We start from the raw sequence: 14,099 nt of genomic DNA on the forward strand, positions 1-14,099 counted from the left end.
TTTTCCAGACATCTTGTAATGCACGAACAAGCATTATTTACATTCTTTTCATACAGCTAGTGGCACTCCATAGGCTCTGTTCTTCATCTTGCCTTTTTAACTTAACAATATATCTTAGAAATATTCCTATTACTATACATAAAAAAGCATCCTTGTTCACTTTTAAGGTAGCGAGCGTAATTTTCCATTTGGTGGGTGTATCACAATTTAGACAGTCTCCTATTGATAGACATCTATGGTGTTTCTAATCTTTTGCTATTCAAAGTATGCTTCAATGAGTAACTTTGCACATTCATTGCACATGTGTACAACATATCTGTTGGGGGACGTTCTAGAAGTGACCTAGCTGGGTCACAGGGGATATGCAGTCGTAATTTGATCAGCATTGCCAAATTACACTCCCATCCGCAATATATGAAATCTCCTGTTTGTCCACAGCATGGCCAATAGACAGATCTGAGATCCTTAGCCATCTGATAGGTGGAAAATGGTAGATTATTTTACATTTATCTCATTGTGTATGAGATTGAACACCTTTTCAGAAGTTTAAAAAGCTACTTGTGGAGGATCCGGCGGCGGAGCTGCGGACGGTTTGCTGAGCCCATTAGTGCTCCTGTTGAGACTCACGCCACAGCCATGTCCCGGTACCTGCGCCCCCCCAACACATCACTCTTCGTAAGGAACGTGGCCGACGACACCAGGTCTGAAGATTTACGACGCTAATTCGGTCGTTATGGTCCTATAGTTGATGTGTATGTTCCACTTGATTTCTACACTCGCCGTCCAAGAGGATTTGCATATGTTCAATTTGAGGATGTTCGTGATGCCGAAGATGCTTTACATAATTTGGACAGAAAATGGATTTGTGAACGCCAAATTGAAATACAGTTTGCACAGGGAGATCAAAAGACTCCAAATCAGATGAAAGCCAAGGAAGGGAGGAATGTGTATAGTTCTTCACGCTATGATGATTATGACAGATATAGACGTTCTAGAAGCCGAAGTTACAAAAGAAGGAGATCAAGAAGTCGGTCCTTTGATTACAACTATAGAAGATCTTATAGTCCTAGAAACAGTAGACCGACTGGAAGACCACGGCGTAGCAGAAGCCATTCCAACAATGATAGATTCAAACACCGAAATCGATCTTTTTCAAGATCTAAATCCAATTCAAGATCACGGTCCAAGTCCCAGCCCAAGAAAGAAATGAAGGCTAAATCACGTTCTAGGTCTGCATCTCACACCAAAACTAGAGGCACCTCTAAAACAGATTCCAAAACACATTATAAGTCTGGCTCAAGATATGAAAAGGAATCAAGGAAAAAAGGACCACCTAGATCCAAATCTCAGTCAAGATCACAGTCTAGGTCTAGGTCAAAATCTAGATCAAGGTCTTGGACTAGTCCTAAGTCCAGTGGCCACTGATAGTATAAACCATGATATTTTTAGGCATGTATCATTCATTTACTCATAGTTTGGTTTACTTAAATTATCAGGAATACAATGTTGCAGTGATGCTTAAAAAAACACTGGTCAGTTTTCCCTGTACCAGGCAATGGTTATTAAAATGATATGCTGTTGAGAAGCCACGCTTAAGAGTCTGGTTTGTTTAATGCTATGAGCAGCTACCAATTTGTGGTGTCTCTGTATATTTTTGTAAAGATTCTCATTTTTTATGCTTGAAGTATTGGTGAAAAGATGTTGGTTGACCATAATTTGCAACATTGTCTTATTAAAAAACTTTCATATCCATATTTGGTAGAACTGTTAACCTAGAAATGTAGCTTGCTAATAAGATAGAATGATACAAAAGTGAAGTTGTAGCCACAGTACAACACTGACCAACCAGACACACTTAGGTTCAGGGTGGACCTTTTTGTCTTGTCTGGATGTCTAGGCCCATGATGATAACTTCTGGTGCAGTGTGGAGCAGTTCTTTTGTTAACCCCACTGTCTTGGGAAATGACATCAGCTGGGTTAAGTAGCATTTTCAGGGAGTTGAGTTTTTGATTGAAACACGGAGCCTTCACTTTTCTGGTTTCTATGAAGATCTGGAACAATACAAACGTCGAAAAAAACTCACTTTAAAATTTGGACAGGTTGATGTTGGCAGAAATAATTTTAAGGGGAAAGAATGCTCTTATGTAGTTACTCTAAACTTTAAGGAGCATCATTGACCATAATATTGCTTAGTTTTCTTAACTGCTGTTAAAAGCAAGTAAAGTGTTACAAAGTAGGTTTTGTTTGCGTGTGCACATAGTGTAAAAGGACTGAATTTTGATGCTTAAAGCACTTGGTGTGTGCATTTGGATCAAAATTTGCCCATCTCTTTATGAAGGATGCTTGTTCTTCACACCTCAGCTAATTTAACGTGAGGCAAGTTAAAAGACAACACTCCCATTGTATATGTGCTGCCGAAGCAAGCACGACAACACTCCCATTGTAAGTGATTCTGTGGTGCCATGAGATTTAAAGTAACTTTGGAAAAAATTAATTTTAAGAAAGTTATATCTCTTTTAAGTTTTTGATTATCAATGTAGTACCTGACAAAAATAAGAAAATAATACCCTAACTCTTCATAATTTCTAACATCTCTCTGTGAGATCATTTGGGGGCAGTAAAAAGTGACTAGACGTGTCCAATCTCATTTCAGAATAAAAGCTAGAATCTTTAAAAATTTTAGATTGCTTGCTTACAGGCATAAAAGTAAGAAATGTTGTGGGGAAATGATTCCTTTTAGAGGATTATTTTTTTCAATTTTGGTTTTAGTAATCTAGGCCTTGCTTGTAAAGAACAAAAGGTGGTTTTCAAATACTGTTTCTGGAATGTGTTTAAAGGATTGATTCTAGAACCTTTGTATATTTGACAGTATTTCTAACTTTCATTTCTTTACTGTTTGCAGTTAATGTTCATGTTCTGCTATGCAATCATTTATATGCACGTTTCTTTAATTTTTTTTAGATTTTCCTGGATGTATAGTTTAAACAACAAAAAGTCTATTTAAAACTGTAGCAGTAGTTTGCAGTTCTAGCAAAGAGGAAAGTTGTGGGTTTAAACTTTGTATTTTCTTTCTCATAGAAGCTTCTAAAAAGGTATTTTTATATGTTCTTTTTAACAAATATTGTGTACAACCTTTAAAACATCGATGTTTGGATCAAAACAAGACCCAGCTTATTTTCTGCTTGCTGTAAATTAAGCAAACATGCTATAATAAAAACAAAATTAAGGGAAAAAAAAAGCTACTTGTGCTTTTTGTCAACATCCTTTGATGGCATGAACTTCTTAAAAATTACCCAAGCTGCAAATTCCTCCACAGGTTTCCTCATGAAAAGCTCTTAGACATGGACTTTCTGAGTCAGAGTCTGCACTTTTTGAACGTTGTCTCTACACGTAGCCAATTGACGCTCCCTCCACAACGCAGACCCGAATCAGTCTCGCTTCAGTCATCATTGGTTTGGGGGCTCATAGGTGGAAAATGGCACCATAGGTGGAAGCTGGCACCTCTAGGTATGGGGGCGGCGGTACCCTGGACAGCCCAGGTAGGAGCCGACCCCGCCCCGTCACCTTTCGGCCAGGCCCTCGGCGCCGCCGCGGTCCCGCCCCCGGCTGTGAGGCCCCGCCCCCGGCCGTGCGGCCCCGCCCCGCGGCCCGCGCCCCGCCTCCATCCCGGAGACCGGCTCCACCCTCCCGCCTACGTAATCCCTTCCTATGGCTGCTCCGCCTTGCCGCCGGGCTGCATGGCCCCGCCCCTCTGCGTACCCTGGCGTCACTCGTCACGCGGTCTGCGCACGGTGATTTCCGCCGAAGAAGCGCAGGGAGGCGTGATGGCGAGGGCCTAGGCGCTTGTTCCCGCGCCGTTGCTAGGCAGCCGCGTTTGGGCACGGGAGGCGGGGGCGGGCTGATACACGAGGTTAAGGGTGCCGGGGAGAGGCCGTGATCGCGAACGGCCTGTGAGTGCGGAGGGTGCAGGTGCCGGGCAGAGGGCTATGGAGCAGTACTGCATCCTGGGCCGCATAGGGGAGGGCGCGCACGGCATCGTCTTCAAGGCCAAGCACGTGGAGGTGAGCACTCAGCCCTTGCGCCTTCGGTTCCATTGACTCCTACCCGTTTCCTGACCCACGCTTGGGCCATTGCCGCTGTCCTCCCGCAGCTCTTCGTAGCGGGGGCCCGCCTCTTTTGTCCCCTTGAATGGAGGGCGTCCAGGTTGCGGCAGGCTACCAGCGGTGCTGTCTTCCGGCCAGGGCCCCCTAGGAGCGTGGCGTGGGTGTCTCTGAGCTGTTCTCTCAGCGCTGCGCCTGCTGGCCCTGATTTCCCTCCAGTACGGGGTGAGGGGCGCGTTCCACCCCCACGAGGGCCTCAGGCCTTGGCGTCGCACTCCCTTTCCCAGCCGGGGATGAGGCGGTAGTGTCTGTGTCCTGTCCCAAACAGACTGGAGAGATCGTTGCCCTCAAGAAGGTGGCCCTGCGGCGGCTGGAGGATGGCATCCCCAACCAGGCCCTGCGGGAGATCAAGGCCTTGCAGGAGATCGAGGACAGTCAGTATGTGAGTGGGGCTGGTGTCCTGTTCACTCATTTGCTTCCTCACCCCTTACTCGCTTGCTTTCGCGTCCGCTTGTTCACCCTCATTCACCCAGTTACTTCATTCCTCACTCATTCTCTCTCTTGTTCACCCACTGATTTCTTCGTGTACTCGTTCATTCATTCACTAACTTATCCCTTTTTTCTCAAAACATTTAGTGACAATGATAATTGCCACCTGTTGAGCTCCTGTTATGTTCTGCAGGCTGGGTTAGCTGCTTTATGTACACTATCCTTCTGAGTTTTGTCCTCTACTCCACAAGGCAGGTTTCAGGCTCGCCCTCTCTCAGCCCAGGGGAGGAGGCTCAGCCACCAGCTCAGGGAGCTGAGCTCGTCTGTGCAGGCTTTGGCCCAGGTCTGATTGAGGAATCAGGACAGTTTAATCTCCGGGCCTCCCATAGGCTCCACCCTCTGCTGGACACTGGCACCACAGAAACCAGCCCCTACCCTGTTGTTGAGAACTGAAGTGTGATAGGGGAGGTGGACGAAGGCTACAGGGCCCACCTGGCGTGGTTTGTGCTGTGACAGGCCTGGGAGGGGCTGTTGAGGGCACACGAGGAGAGACACCTCACACACCCAGGTTCATTCTCTGTGGTATTCTCTCTCTATGTCCTGAGTAGAGGACGTGCTTCATTTCCTGGGGAGTGACAAGGGTAGGTCCACGCAACCAAGGGTGGATGGTACTCTGACTTGTTTCTTATTCTCTGGAGATGGCCATGATATATTGGGTGACAAAAGCATGTCATAAAACTGTGTGTGTCATCCTGGTTTTGTATGAAAACATTTTGTGTATATGTTTTGTTTGTATCTATATATTTACACACATACATTTATATATGAATACGTGTCTGTGTGAGCCACGTCTCTTGTAAAGTCTGGTGGAATAGACTCCTAAGGTTGACTGTAGGTGATAGAATTTTTTTTTTGCAGTTTTTTTTTTATCATTTTGTGTATTATCTGAATGTATGTTTGTTCCAGTCTGTAAAATGATTGTCTACTACCCTCAAAGTCAGAAAAGCGGCAATATGGCCGTTCTCGTTTGTTGAGGAAGGTCAAAGGGCTTGCTGACGGCTTGTGTGTGGGACACATGGATGGCCATGGGAAGTTGGTGATGCGCGGTCCTGTGTCCTTCACATCAGCAGGCCTGAAGGGTCTATCTTTAAAATACTCCGGTATCACCCTGGCCCAGGCCATCCTTACCTCCCATCAGAACGACTACAGCAGTCTCTCCCTCTTGCCCCCCGCCCCGCCCCCCTACTGCCCCCAAGTCCACAGTCAAAAAATGTAGATGAAATCATCCACTCCCCAGCTTGAAAAGCTCCAGTGGCTTCTCTTCACTCTAAAAGAACTGTCACCATCTGCTCCTACCACTCCAGCCTCTTTTTTCACTCATTCAGCACAACTTCTTTTTTCTTTCTTTCATTTTATTTATTTATTTAGCAGATGAGTCAACATTTATCCGCACTCTGGCTGTAGAATTTACAGAAGTTTTAATATAACCGGAGTACGGATAATTGTTGACTCAGCCTCATATTTATTTATTTATTTATTCTTGGCTGCGTTGGGTCTTCGTTGTTGCACATGGGCTTTCTCCAGTTGTGGCGAGCAGGGGCTACTCTTCGTTGTGGTGCATGGACTTCTCAGTGCGGTGGCTTCTCTTGTTATGGAGCACACACCGCACCACCAGGGAAGTCCCAGCACAAGTTCTTAAGTGTCTCTCCCATGACAAGCACTGTCTAGGCTCCAGGAGTACAGAACAGAGCAGCCTCCTTCCTGTTCTTGCCTCCGGGCCTGTGTTTGCTGTCTCCCTGCCCAGAGCTCCTTCCCAGGCCCCTGCATAACCAGCCCTACCCCATCTGTTCTCTTCTGTCTTCATCATAATCTTCATCAAAATACCCTATAGGTTTGTTCGTTCATTTGTTAGTCAGTCATTTGTCCCCCTGAGCTCTTTAAAGTCCTTCCGGACCCATCTGCCCTTGCTCCTGCTCACTGCTGTGCAGCCTGCCCTTGTGACTTTGTGGGCCCTCAGGAAGTATACGTGACATGTCTCCTGCTGTCCCAGTGTTGGGAGGTGTGTGTTTCCAGGTGATTTGCCAGTTTGTGGGCTGGGTGGGGGACCAGACACTGCCCTGAGTGGCCTTTCTTTGTTAGACCTTCTTTCACCTGAGTGTTTGTTGGGGCATTAGAGTAGGGACTTGCCTTCTCTTGGGAGAGGGGAGCAAGAGAGCACCCAATTGCCTGATTCTGAGCTCAGATCTCATGCCACCTTCTCTGCCTGCTTGGTCCTCTGTTGGCGCGACAGCTGAGGGTCGCAGGGAGAGTCTGAGACATGTGAGTCTGGAGGCTGACGGGATGCCTTGCTCACAGGTTGTGCAGCTAAAGGCTGTGTTCCCACACGGTGCGGGCTTCGTGCTGGCCTTCGAGTTCATGCTGTCGGATCTGGCTGAGGTGGTGCGCCATGCCCAGAGGCCCCTGGCCCAGGCACAGGTCAAGAGCTACCTGCAAATGCTGCTCAAGGGCGTCGCCTTCTGCCACGCCAACAACATTGTGCATCGGGTCAGTTCCTGCGTGGGCTAGCGTGGGGCCTGGGGCGTGGCTGGGCTGGGGGTGGGCCAGCCCTTGATGAAGGGCATGGTTAGAGAGGGGACAGAGGGGGCTGGGCCTGGGGGTAAGTGGCCAGGGTTGTGGCCCTGAAGGAGGTCGGGCCTTGGGCTGACCCAGGTGCCCAGCCTGCCAAGCCCTCCTGTCCCGAGGTCCTGTGGGGGCTCTGGAGGACCCCGCAGATGCCTCTTTTGGTGCCCTCAGGACCTGAAACCGGCCAACCTGCTTATCAGTGCCTCGGGCCAGCTCAAGATAGCGGACTTTGGCCTGGCCCGGGTCTTTTCCCCAGATGGCAGCCGTCTCTACACACACCAGGTGGCCACCAGGTAGGGAGGACCAGTTCCCAGGCAGGACCTGGCAGTGGGCATGCCCCAACCCTCTTGCTGGGGAAGAGATGCTTCTGGACCTTCTGTCCAGACAGTGCTCCTGGGGCTGGTATGGGGGTCAGGGTGACCTTCCGGGGCAGCTTCCTGACAGAGCGGTGACCTGGCTGTGACCACCTGCCCTACTCTCACAGGTGGTACCGAGCCCCTGAGCTCCTGTATGGTGCCCGGCAGTATGATCAGGGTGTCGACCTGTGGTGAGACTCCTGTGGGCCGGGCAAGGGGGAATGTGGGTCGTTGAATCACCTTTTTCTCCTGGGCATTGAGGTCTCTAAGCCCTTTGGGGGTGTTTTCCTGCTGTGAGCTCTAGATTGCCTTGGGGGGTGTCTCCCCTGGTTAGAGTATCTTTGAGGAGTTGAGGGTCAGTGTTCCTCCCCATGACAGTTTTGAGCAGGGAGGGGTCAAGTGGAATCAGAGTGCTTGTCCCAGTAGGAAGCTTCTGGGCTGAGTTCAGAGAGGTAGTCCGAGGCATGGGGTGCCTAAGCTGGTGCGCAGGGGGCGCTGTCCCAGGATGCAACGTCCCTGAGCTGTCCAGAGCCCTGGGTCCCTGGATGTGAAGGCCCTGAACCTTTATTTGGGGTAGAATGGTGTGTATACGCCTAAGAGTTCAAGATTTGGGGGCTGTTTTGGAGTCTGTCCCAGAATGGGACGGGGTGCCTGTGTGTGCCAGAACGTGAGGCTCTGTGAAGTCTCAGAACTGTTGAGGGGCTGACATTCCAGAGTTGAGGCCTGAGAGCTGTTTAGAGAGGGTGATATGCTCTGTGTTCTAGGCTTCAAGTCTTTGACTGGGGATCTGTATCCTTAGCTGAATCCTGTAGGCTACTCTGTGGTGTCTTGACCGCAGTGTGAGGTGTGGGTGATGGTGTGGGGAGATCTGTGTCCATGTGTGAGATCTCTGAGTTATTTGGGTTCTGTATCTGCAGGGCCGTGGGCTGTATCCTGGGGGAGCTGTTGAACGGGTCCCCCCTTTTCCCAGGGGAGAATGACATCGAACAGCTTTGCTGTGTGCTTCGAATCTTGGGCACCCCTAGTCCTCAAGTCTGGCCGGTTTGCAGGGGCCTACGTGGGAAGGGGTGGGGGCGGGTGTCTTCTATTCCCCCACAGCTAGTGACTCCCGTGCCCTGCACCTTCTCTTTCATGGTCCTATGCCTCCTTGACCTCTCCGACCTCACTCCCGACCCAGCGTGGGGTCTCCTCCATCCCTGCCCTGCTAGAGGTGGGAGGGCCAGCGCCCAACCCCTATTCCTTCCCACCCGTCCCCGGCACACATGCAGTCCTTACCGAGCTGGGCATGGAGCAGGCTCTAGAGAGGTGGAGGGAGGACGAGTGAGCACATGATGTCGTGGGTGTCGCGGTGCGAGCAGGGTCCCATGCATGGGGGAACGGTAAGCGAGCAGAAGCAGGTGGTGACAGCGAGCAAGAGCTGTCGCCTGGGGGAGCTGGTGGGGCGGGTGCCGGCCCTGATGGGCCCCTTCCCCTCCAGGAGGTCGCGGAGCTGCCTGACTACAACAAGATCTCCTTCAAGGAGCAGGCACCCGTGCCCCTGGAGCAGGTGCTGCCTGACGCCTCTCCCCAGGCCTTGGACCTGCTGGGGCGGTTCCTCCTCTACCCTCCACGCCAGCGCATCGCAGCCTCTCAGGTAGGGTGACACGCAGTGCCCTGATCCTCCTCGTTCCTGCCCACGTGACTCAGCAGGTTGAGGTCCTCAGAACCCCCGGAGCCAGGGGTAGGAAGGTGTGGAGCAGCTGTGCCTCTCCTGTGCAGACCCTAGAGGGACTGCAGGTGGCTGGGGGTGGCCCATTAGAAGGGCATGCACCCCTCACAGAAGAGTGCATCTCCAAATGATTGGTGACTCACTTCCTCATCCCTTCATTCCTTCAGCAAGAATTTACTAGCATCTGGTATGTGCCAGACATCGTCCTGGGCCCTGATCCAGAGTGCACAGACACTGCCGGGCCTGTGGGGTCTCCACCCTGTGGTGAGGCCGGGCAGCCAGTCTCTGGGAGCTTAGGAGAGAGGGATGTTGGGACTGACTTTGGGGTCCTGCAAGGCATCCTGGAGGAGGGCAGGCTTAAGCACGGGGAGCTGTTTTCCTAAGAGAAAGGATGAGCAGAGGCCCGGAGAGGAGGCCCCAGGAGGGGTGGGTTATGGCTGGAAGGCAGGGGAGGAGGGGAGGACCACGGGCTGATGGTGTCGGGGCCTCTGTCGGGTGCACCTGTCCGTCTGGGCTCATGGCAGCCTCCCTTCCCCGCCCTCAGCACTAGCAGTGTGTGTTTACACACCCCCCCGGTGAGTTCCCTTCAGAGTGAACTGAAGCCAACTGACCACCTCTCAGCCCCCTGCTGCTGCCCCCAGTCTAAACCCCTTTAACTCCCCCCCTCCGCCCCCATTACCTCCCAGAATTCTGCTTCTCCTGCCCATTCAGTCTCTCCTCCACCTGGCAGAGAGAGGGACCTTGTCCAGATAGGCTGTCACATCCTCCCCTGCAGGGCCCTTCTGTGGCTCCCTCTTAGAGAAGCCCAGGTCCTAGTGGCCCACAGGCATCACACACTTGGGGTCGCCCCCTCTGACCCTGCCAGCTCCCGTTCCCCTTGCTCACTTCCCTTGGGCCCCAGGGCTCCTCTGTGTCCGGGGGTCTGTGCACTTCTGTCTGTGGGCCTCACCCATTCACCTTTCAGGTCTCTGCTTGAACGCCACCTGCCAGGGGCCTCCCCTCACCATTCTTCAGGCCTGCAGCCTCTCCTGTGTTCCTCATCCCCCTCTTCCTTTCTCTTCCCCACAGCACTAATCATCTGATGCTCAGTTTGTCTTACTTCTTTTATCTTGTTATTACCCCCACCCCTGACTATGTGGAGAACTCGAAGGCAGAGCTCTTTGTTCTGTTTACCTCTGCATCTCCTGTCTCTGGAGCAGTGCTCAGACAGTGAGCACTCAAAGGTGTTGGTCAGCTGAACAATAAGCAGATGGAGGAGAAAGCCTCTTCAGGGCAACGTTCACATCTGCCCTCGGAGGGAAGTGGCTGAAGCTGGGACGGGGGGTGATCGGTTTCCTTTTGCTGTCCTTTGCTTGCTACTCTCAGGCCCTCCTGCACCAGTACTTCTTCACAGCTCCCCTGCCTGCTCACCCCTCGGAGCTGCCGATTCCTCAGCGCCCAGGGGGACCTGCCCCCAAGGCCCACCCAGGGCCCCCCCACGTCCATGACTTCCACGTGGACCGGCCTCTCGAGGAGTCGCTGTTGAACCCGGAGCTGATTCGGCCCTTCATCCCGGAAGGCTGAGACCCTGGGCCAGGCCCCACCTGTGTGTCCCCCGTTTCCCTCCCCAGGATAACCCAGGCCTCTTGTTCCTCTGCTCCAGCCTCATTCGACCACCGTGGTCCTGCTCCCAGCCAGGCCATCCAGCCCCAGCAGAGGGGACCCTCGGCCTGTGCTATCAACCTCCCATCTGTGTGCTGCTAACAGGTCGATCAGAAGGAGGCAGTGAGTTCCGCTGTCATGCCCACCATGGTGCCAGTTCTCTAGTTGCTGCCTTCCTGGTCAGGGATGGTCCTGGTGGAGCCATCTGGGGGAGCACTGAGTGTAAGATGTCCTCATGTTGGAGACCCAAGTGGAAAGGAAAGTTTGGTTTGATTTTGTTCTCAAAGACATTAAACACTAGTTCACTTTTGAGATTTATTATAAAAACCTTGAGTAGTTCTATGTGATGTATGCCCTTCCGTTCTAATTGAGGGAAGTGGCTGAGGTAGCATCATCTCCTGGTCCTTGCTTCTCTGTGGCCACTGGGGAAGTGGCCCTATTCATGGCTACTTTAGTCTTGGGGGCTTGCTAGGTGCTTCATGTGACAGAGCTCCCTTTTGGAGGTGAGGTGGCAGAATTCAGGGCCCAGGAATGGCTCAAGTTGGGGACCCAGTAAGTGACCCTCCACATCTTAAGCTGGTTTACCAACATCGCCCTCAGGGTAAGGGTGAGGCAGGACCACATGGGCCTCCTCTTTACTCAGAGATATGGGCAAATAAGACAGACATTCCTGGAACTCATCTGTTAATTCAGTAAATCCCAATACAATCTGAACTGACTCTTGTTTTTCTTATTAAATAATTTGGTAAGCCAATTCTAAAATATGTGTGGAAATGAAAGAGTAAAGAGGAGGCAGAAGCAGAAGAAAAGGTGAAAAATGATGATAGGACTTACCCTATCAGATACCAAGATTTAGCATAGGGCTATAATAAATAAGGCAATGTGGTATTGGTTCACGGATAGATAAAAACAGACAAATCAGAGAAACTTAGCAATCTTTTATTCTTAAAATAGTCATTTTGTGCTCATGTGGATAAATTTCTGTAAGCACTGAGGTCACAGAGGTGGCTAACATAGTCACTGCCCTCCAAGCTCTTAGAGGCCAAAGCACAGTAAACTCCAGTTGTTGCTTTCAGGGAAAAGTCTGAGTGTCTCATACATTTTTAAAGATGTTTTAAGGATCTGGCCTCTGCCTGTTTGTCCAGTCACATATGTAGACTCTAAGCTAGAGTCTAGCTCAGTTTCTGATATCTCTCACCTCCATATGAATGTGAATCTGCACCCAAACCCTGACCACTGACCCTCAGCCAGTTACACTCACAAAGACTCTAAAGCTTACTCCACCCTGACATTGACCCTCACCTTGACCTTGAGCCTTACACTTAACTTGACCCTATCACCCTGACCCTGACATATACGCTCAACTCTCACCCTCACTCAATTCTTTGCCAGCCCCTTCATCACCCATGCCTGGCTTTGATCTTAGTATTGACTCTGACCCTCACCCAAACTCTGACCCCATTTGACCTTGGACTTAACCTTATCCATGAACTTGGCTCTCATCTTCACCTTGAGCCTGACCCTCTAATTGACATTCATCTTACTTTGATGCTCATTATGACCCTGATCCTGATGCTGACCATTAACATGTCCCTCCCGCCCACCCTGATCTTGACTTATCTTTGACAATGAGACACTCACCACCTTCAATCTGATTCTGACCCTCAACTTCACTCTACCCCTAGACAAGGACCATCATACTGGCTAACCGACCCTGCCCTTGAACTTGGGCCTTGATGGTGAAATACACTGTATGTTCAAGCTGAAAGAAATTAGCTTGCGCCCCAAGCCAGGCTATGACCCTGATTCTGACAGGGTCTTGACCTAGACCTGATTTCACCCTGACCTGGGGTGACACAGAACCTGGACTCACACTTGGCTGTCACCATTGACACCCTAATCCCATCATGACCTTGAACCTTACCTAGACCCTGACCCTGAAATTGAACTTCACACTGACATTGACCATTATTATGGTGACTCATCCTCAGCCTGATCGTCACCTTCATCTTGACCCATCCTCACATTGAAACTTAACCTTGAACCTGATTTTAACTATAAACCAAACTCCAACCCTCTGTGGTAAGCAGAATAATGTTCCCCCGAAGATGCCTATGTCCTAACCTATGAATAGGTTGCCTTACACACAAAAGGGACTTTACATATGTGACTAAAGGGTACAGACTTTGAGATGGAAAGAGTATCCTGGATTAGGCAGATTGGGCCAATGTTATGGGGGCGGGAAGGAGGGAGAGTTGGAGGAAGAGGACTTAATTCCTTCCAGCAGCAATGGAAAAGGAATACCGCCTTGACTTTTAATTGACCTTGACCTTCACAATGAACATTATGCTCACCCTGACCCTGACATTATCCTCGCATTGATCTTGCCCCTGAACCTGACACTGACTCTAATCCTGAACATAAACCTCACCCTCACCTTGACCCTGAATCCCACACAGAACTGGACATTCACTGTCAACCTGAATCCAACTTTCAATCTTATTTTCACCCTGACATTCACCCGATCCTCTCTAATGGAGCCTCAACCTGATCCTGACCTTGACTTCTACACTGATCTTGAACTGGATCTAAAATTTCCTTCACATTGATCTCGTCCTTGAACCTGATTCTGACACCATGACCCTGACCATTCTTTTTATTTTGACCCTTCACCTGACACAGAATCTTACCTTGATTTGGACACTCAGGCACCTTCGCTCTGATTTCTTATCTTCATCACCCTGTCCTTGATCTTACCCTCGTCCTGACTGTGACCCTACCTGTTCTGACACTGAATTTGATCATGACCCTCACCCCTACACTATGATCTGATCTTGCCCAGGGCCATGACCAAGACCAGAGTGAGGTCGAGGGTCAGGGCTAAGACTAGGGTGAGAGCCAGGGCAGGGGCCACGATGAGGGAGGCAGCAGGTTAGGGTCAGGGCTTGGGCCAGGGTAAGAGGGAGGCTGAGGGTCAGGGCCAGGGCGAAGTTCAGGGTGAGGGTGTGAGGGTGTGTCAGGGTCAGGTGAGGGTATGAACAGGGGTATGGTAATGATGTCAGATGCTAATGAAGTCAAGGGTGATGATTAGGGCCGGGCTGAGGAAGATAAGGGCCAACACCAGGGCAAGGGCTCAAGGGTTCAGGGGCACCACAAGGTACAGCGTGAGCGTCAGAAAGAGGG

The 14,099-nt window shown here is 50.5% G+C and overlaps 1 protein-coding gene and 1 pseudogene across 5 annotated transcripts; both read left to right on the forward strand.

Moving 5' to 3' along the window:
• Nucleotides 1–569: 569 nt before the first annotated feature.
• Nucleotides 570–1,497, forward strand: LOC130846011 (serine/arginine-rich splicing factor 10-like; annotated as a pseudogene).
• A 2,288-nt stretch (nucleotides 1,498–3,785) lies between these two features.
• On the forward strand, nucleotides 3,786–11,619 carry CDK20 (cyclin dependent kinase 20). 5 transcript variants are annotated; one of them, XM_057723424.1, is made up of 8 exons: nucleotides 3,786–4,061; nucleotides 4,429–4,542; nucleotides 6,945–7,133; nucleotides 7,383–7,504; nucleotides 7,696–7,758; nucleotides 8,485–8,608; nucleotides 9,045–9,200; nucleotides 10,886–11,619. In XM_057723424.1, exons 1-8 carry the CDS (start codon nucleotides 3,987–3,989, stop codon nucleotides 11,261–11,263), a joined length of 1,221 nt encoding a protein of 406 aa, XP_057579407.1. In that variant the 5' UTR covers nucleotides 3,786–3,986; the 3' UTR covers nucleotides 11,264–11,619. The 5 variants fall into 5 exon arrangements, with proteins under 5 accessions (XP_057579407.1, XP_057579410.1, XP_057579408.1 ...); XM_057723427.1 differs by having other exon boundaries at nucleotides 10,918–11,180; XM_057723425.1 differs by having other exon boundaries at nucleotides 10,641–10,975.
• The last annotated feature ends 2,480 nt before the right edge of the window (nucleotides 11,620–14,099 follow it).

This window comes from Hippopotamus amphibius, chromosome 2 (assembly GCF_030028045.1).
Source record: "Hippopotamus amphibius kiboko isolate mHipAmp2 chromosome 2, mHipAmp2.hap2, whole genome shotgun sequence".
Classification (NCBI taxonomy): Eukaryota; Metazoa; Chordata; class Mammalia; order Artiodactyla; family Hippopotamidae; genus Hippopotamus; species Hippopotamus amphibius.

Excerpts from the sequence above, each read along its gene's own strand:
- CDK20 (XM_057723424.1), top strand. The coding sequence starts at position 3,987 with ATGGAGCAGTACTGCATCCTGGGCCGCATAGGGGAGGGCGCGCACGGC. Across the intron at positions 4,062-4,428 it reads TCAAGGCCAAGCACGTGGAG|ACTGGAGAGATCGTTGCCCT; the intron begins GTGAGCACTCAG and ends TGTCCCAAACAG. Across the intron at positions 7,134-7,382 it reads CCAACAACATTGTGCATCGG|GACCTGAAACCGGCCAACCT; the intron begins GTCAGTTCCTGC and ends TGGTGCCCTCAG.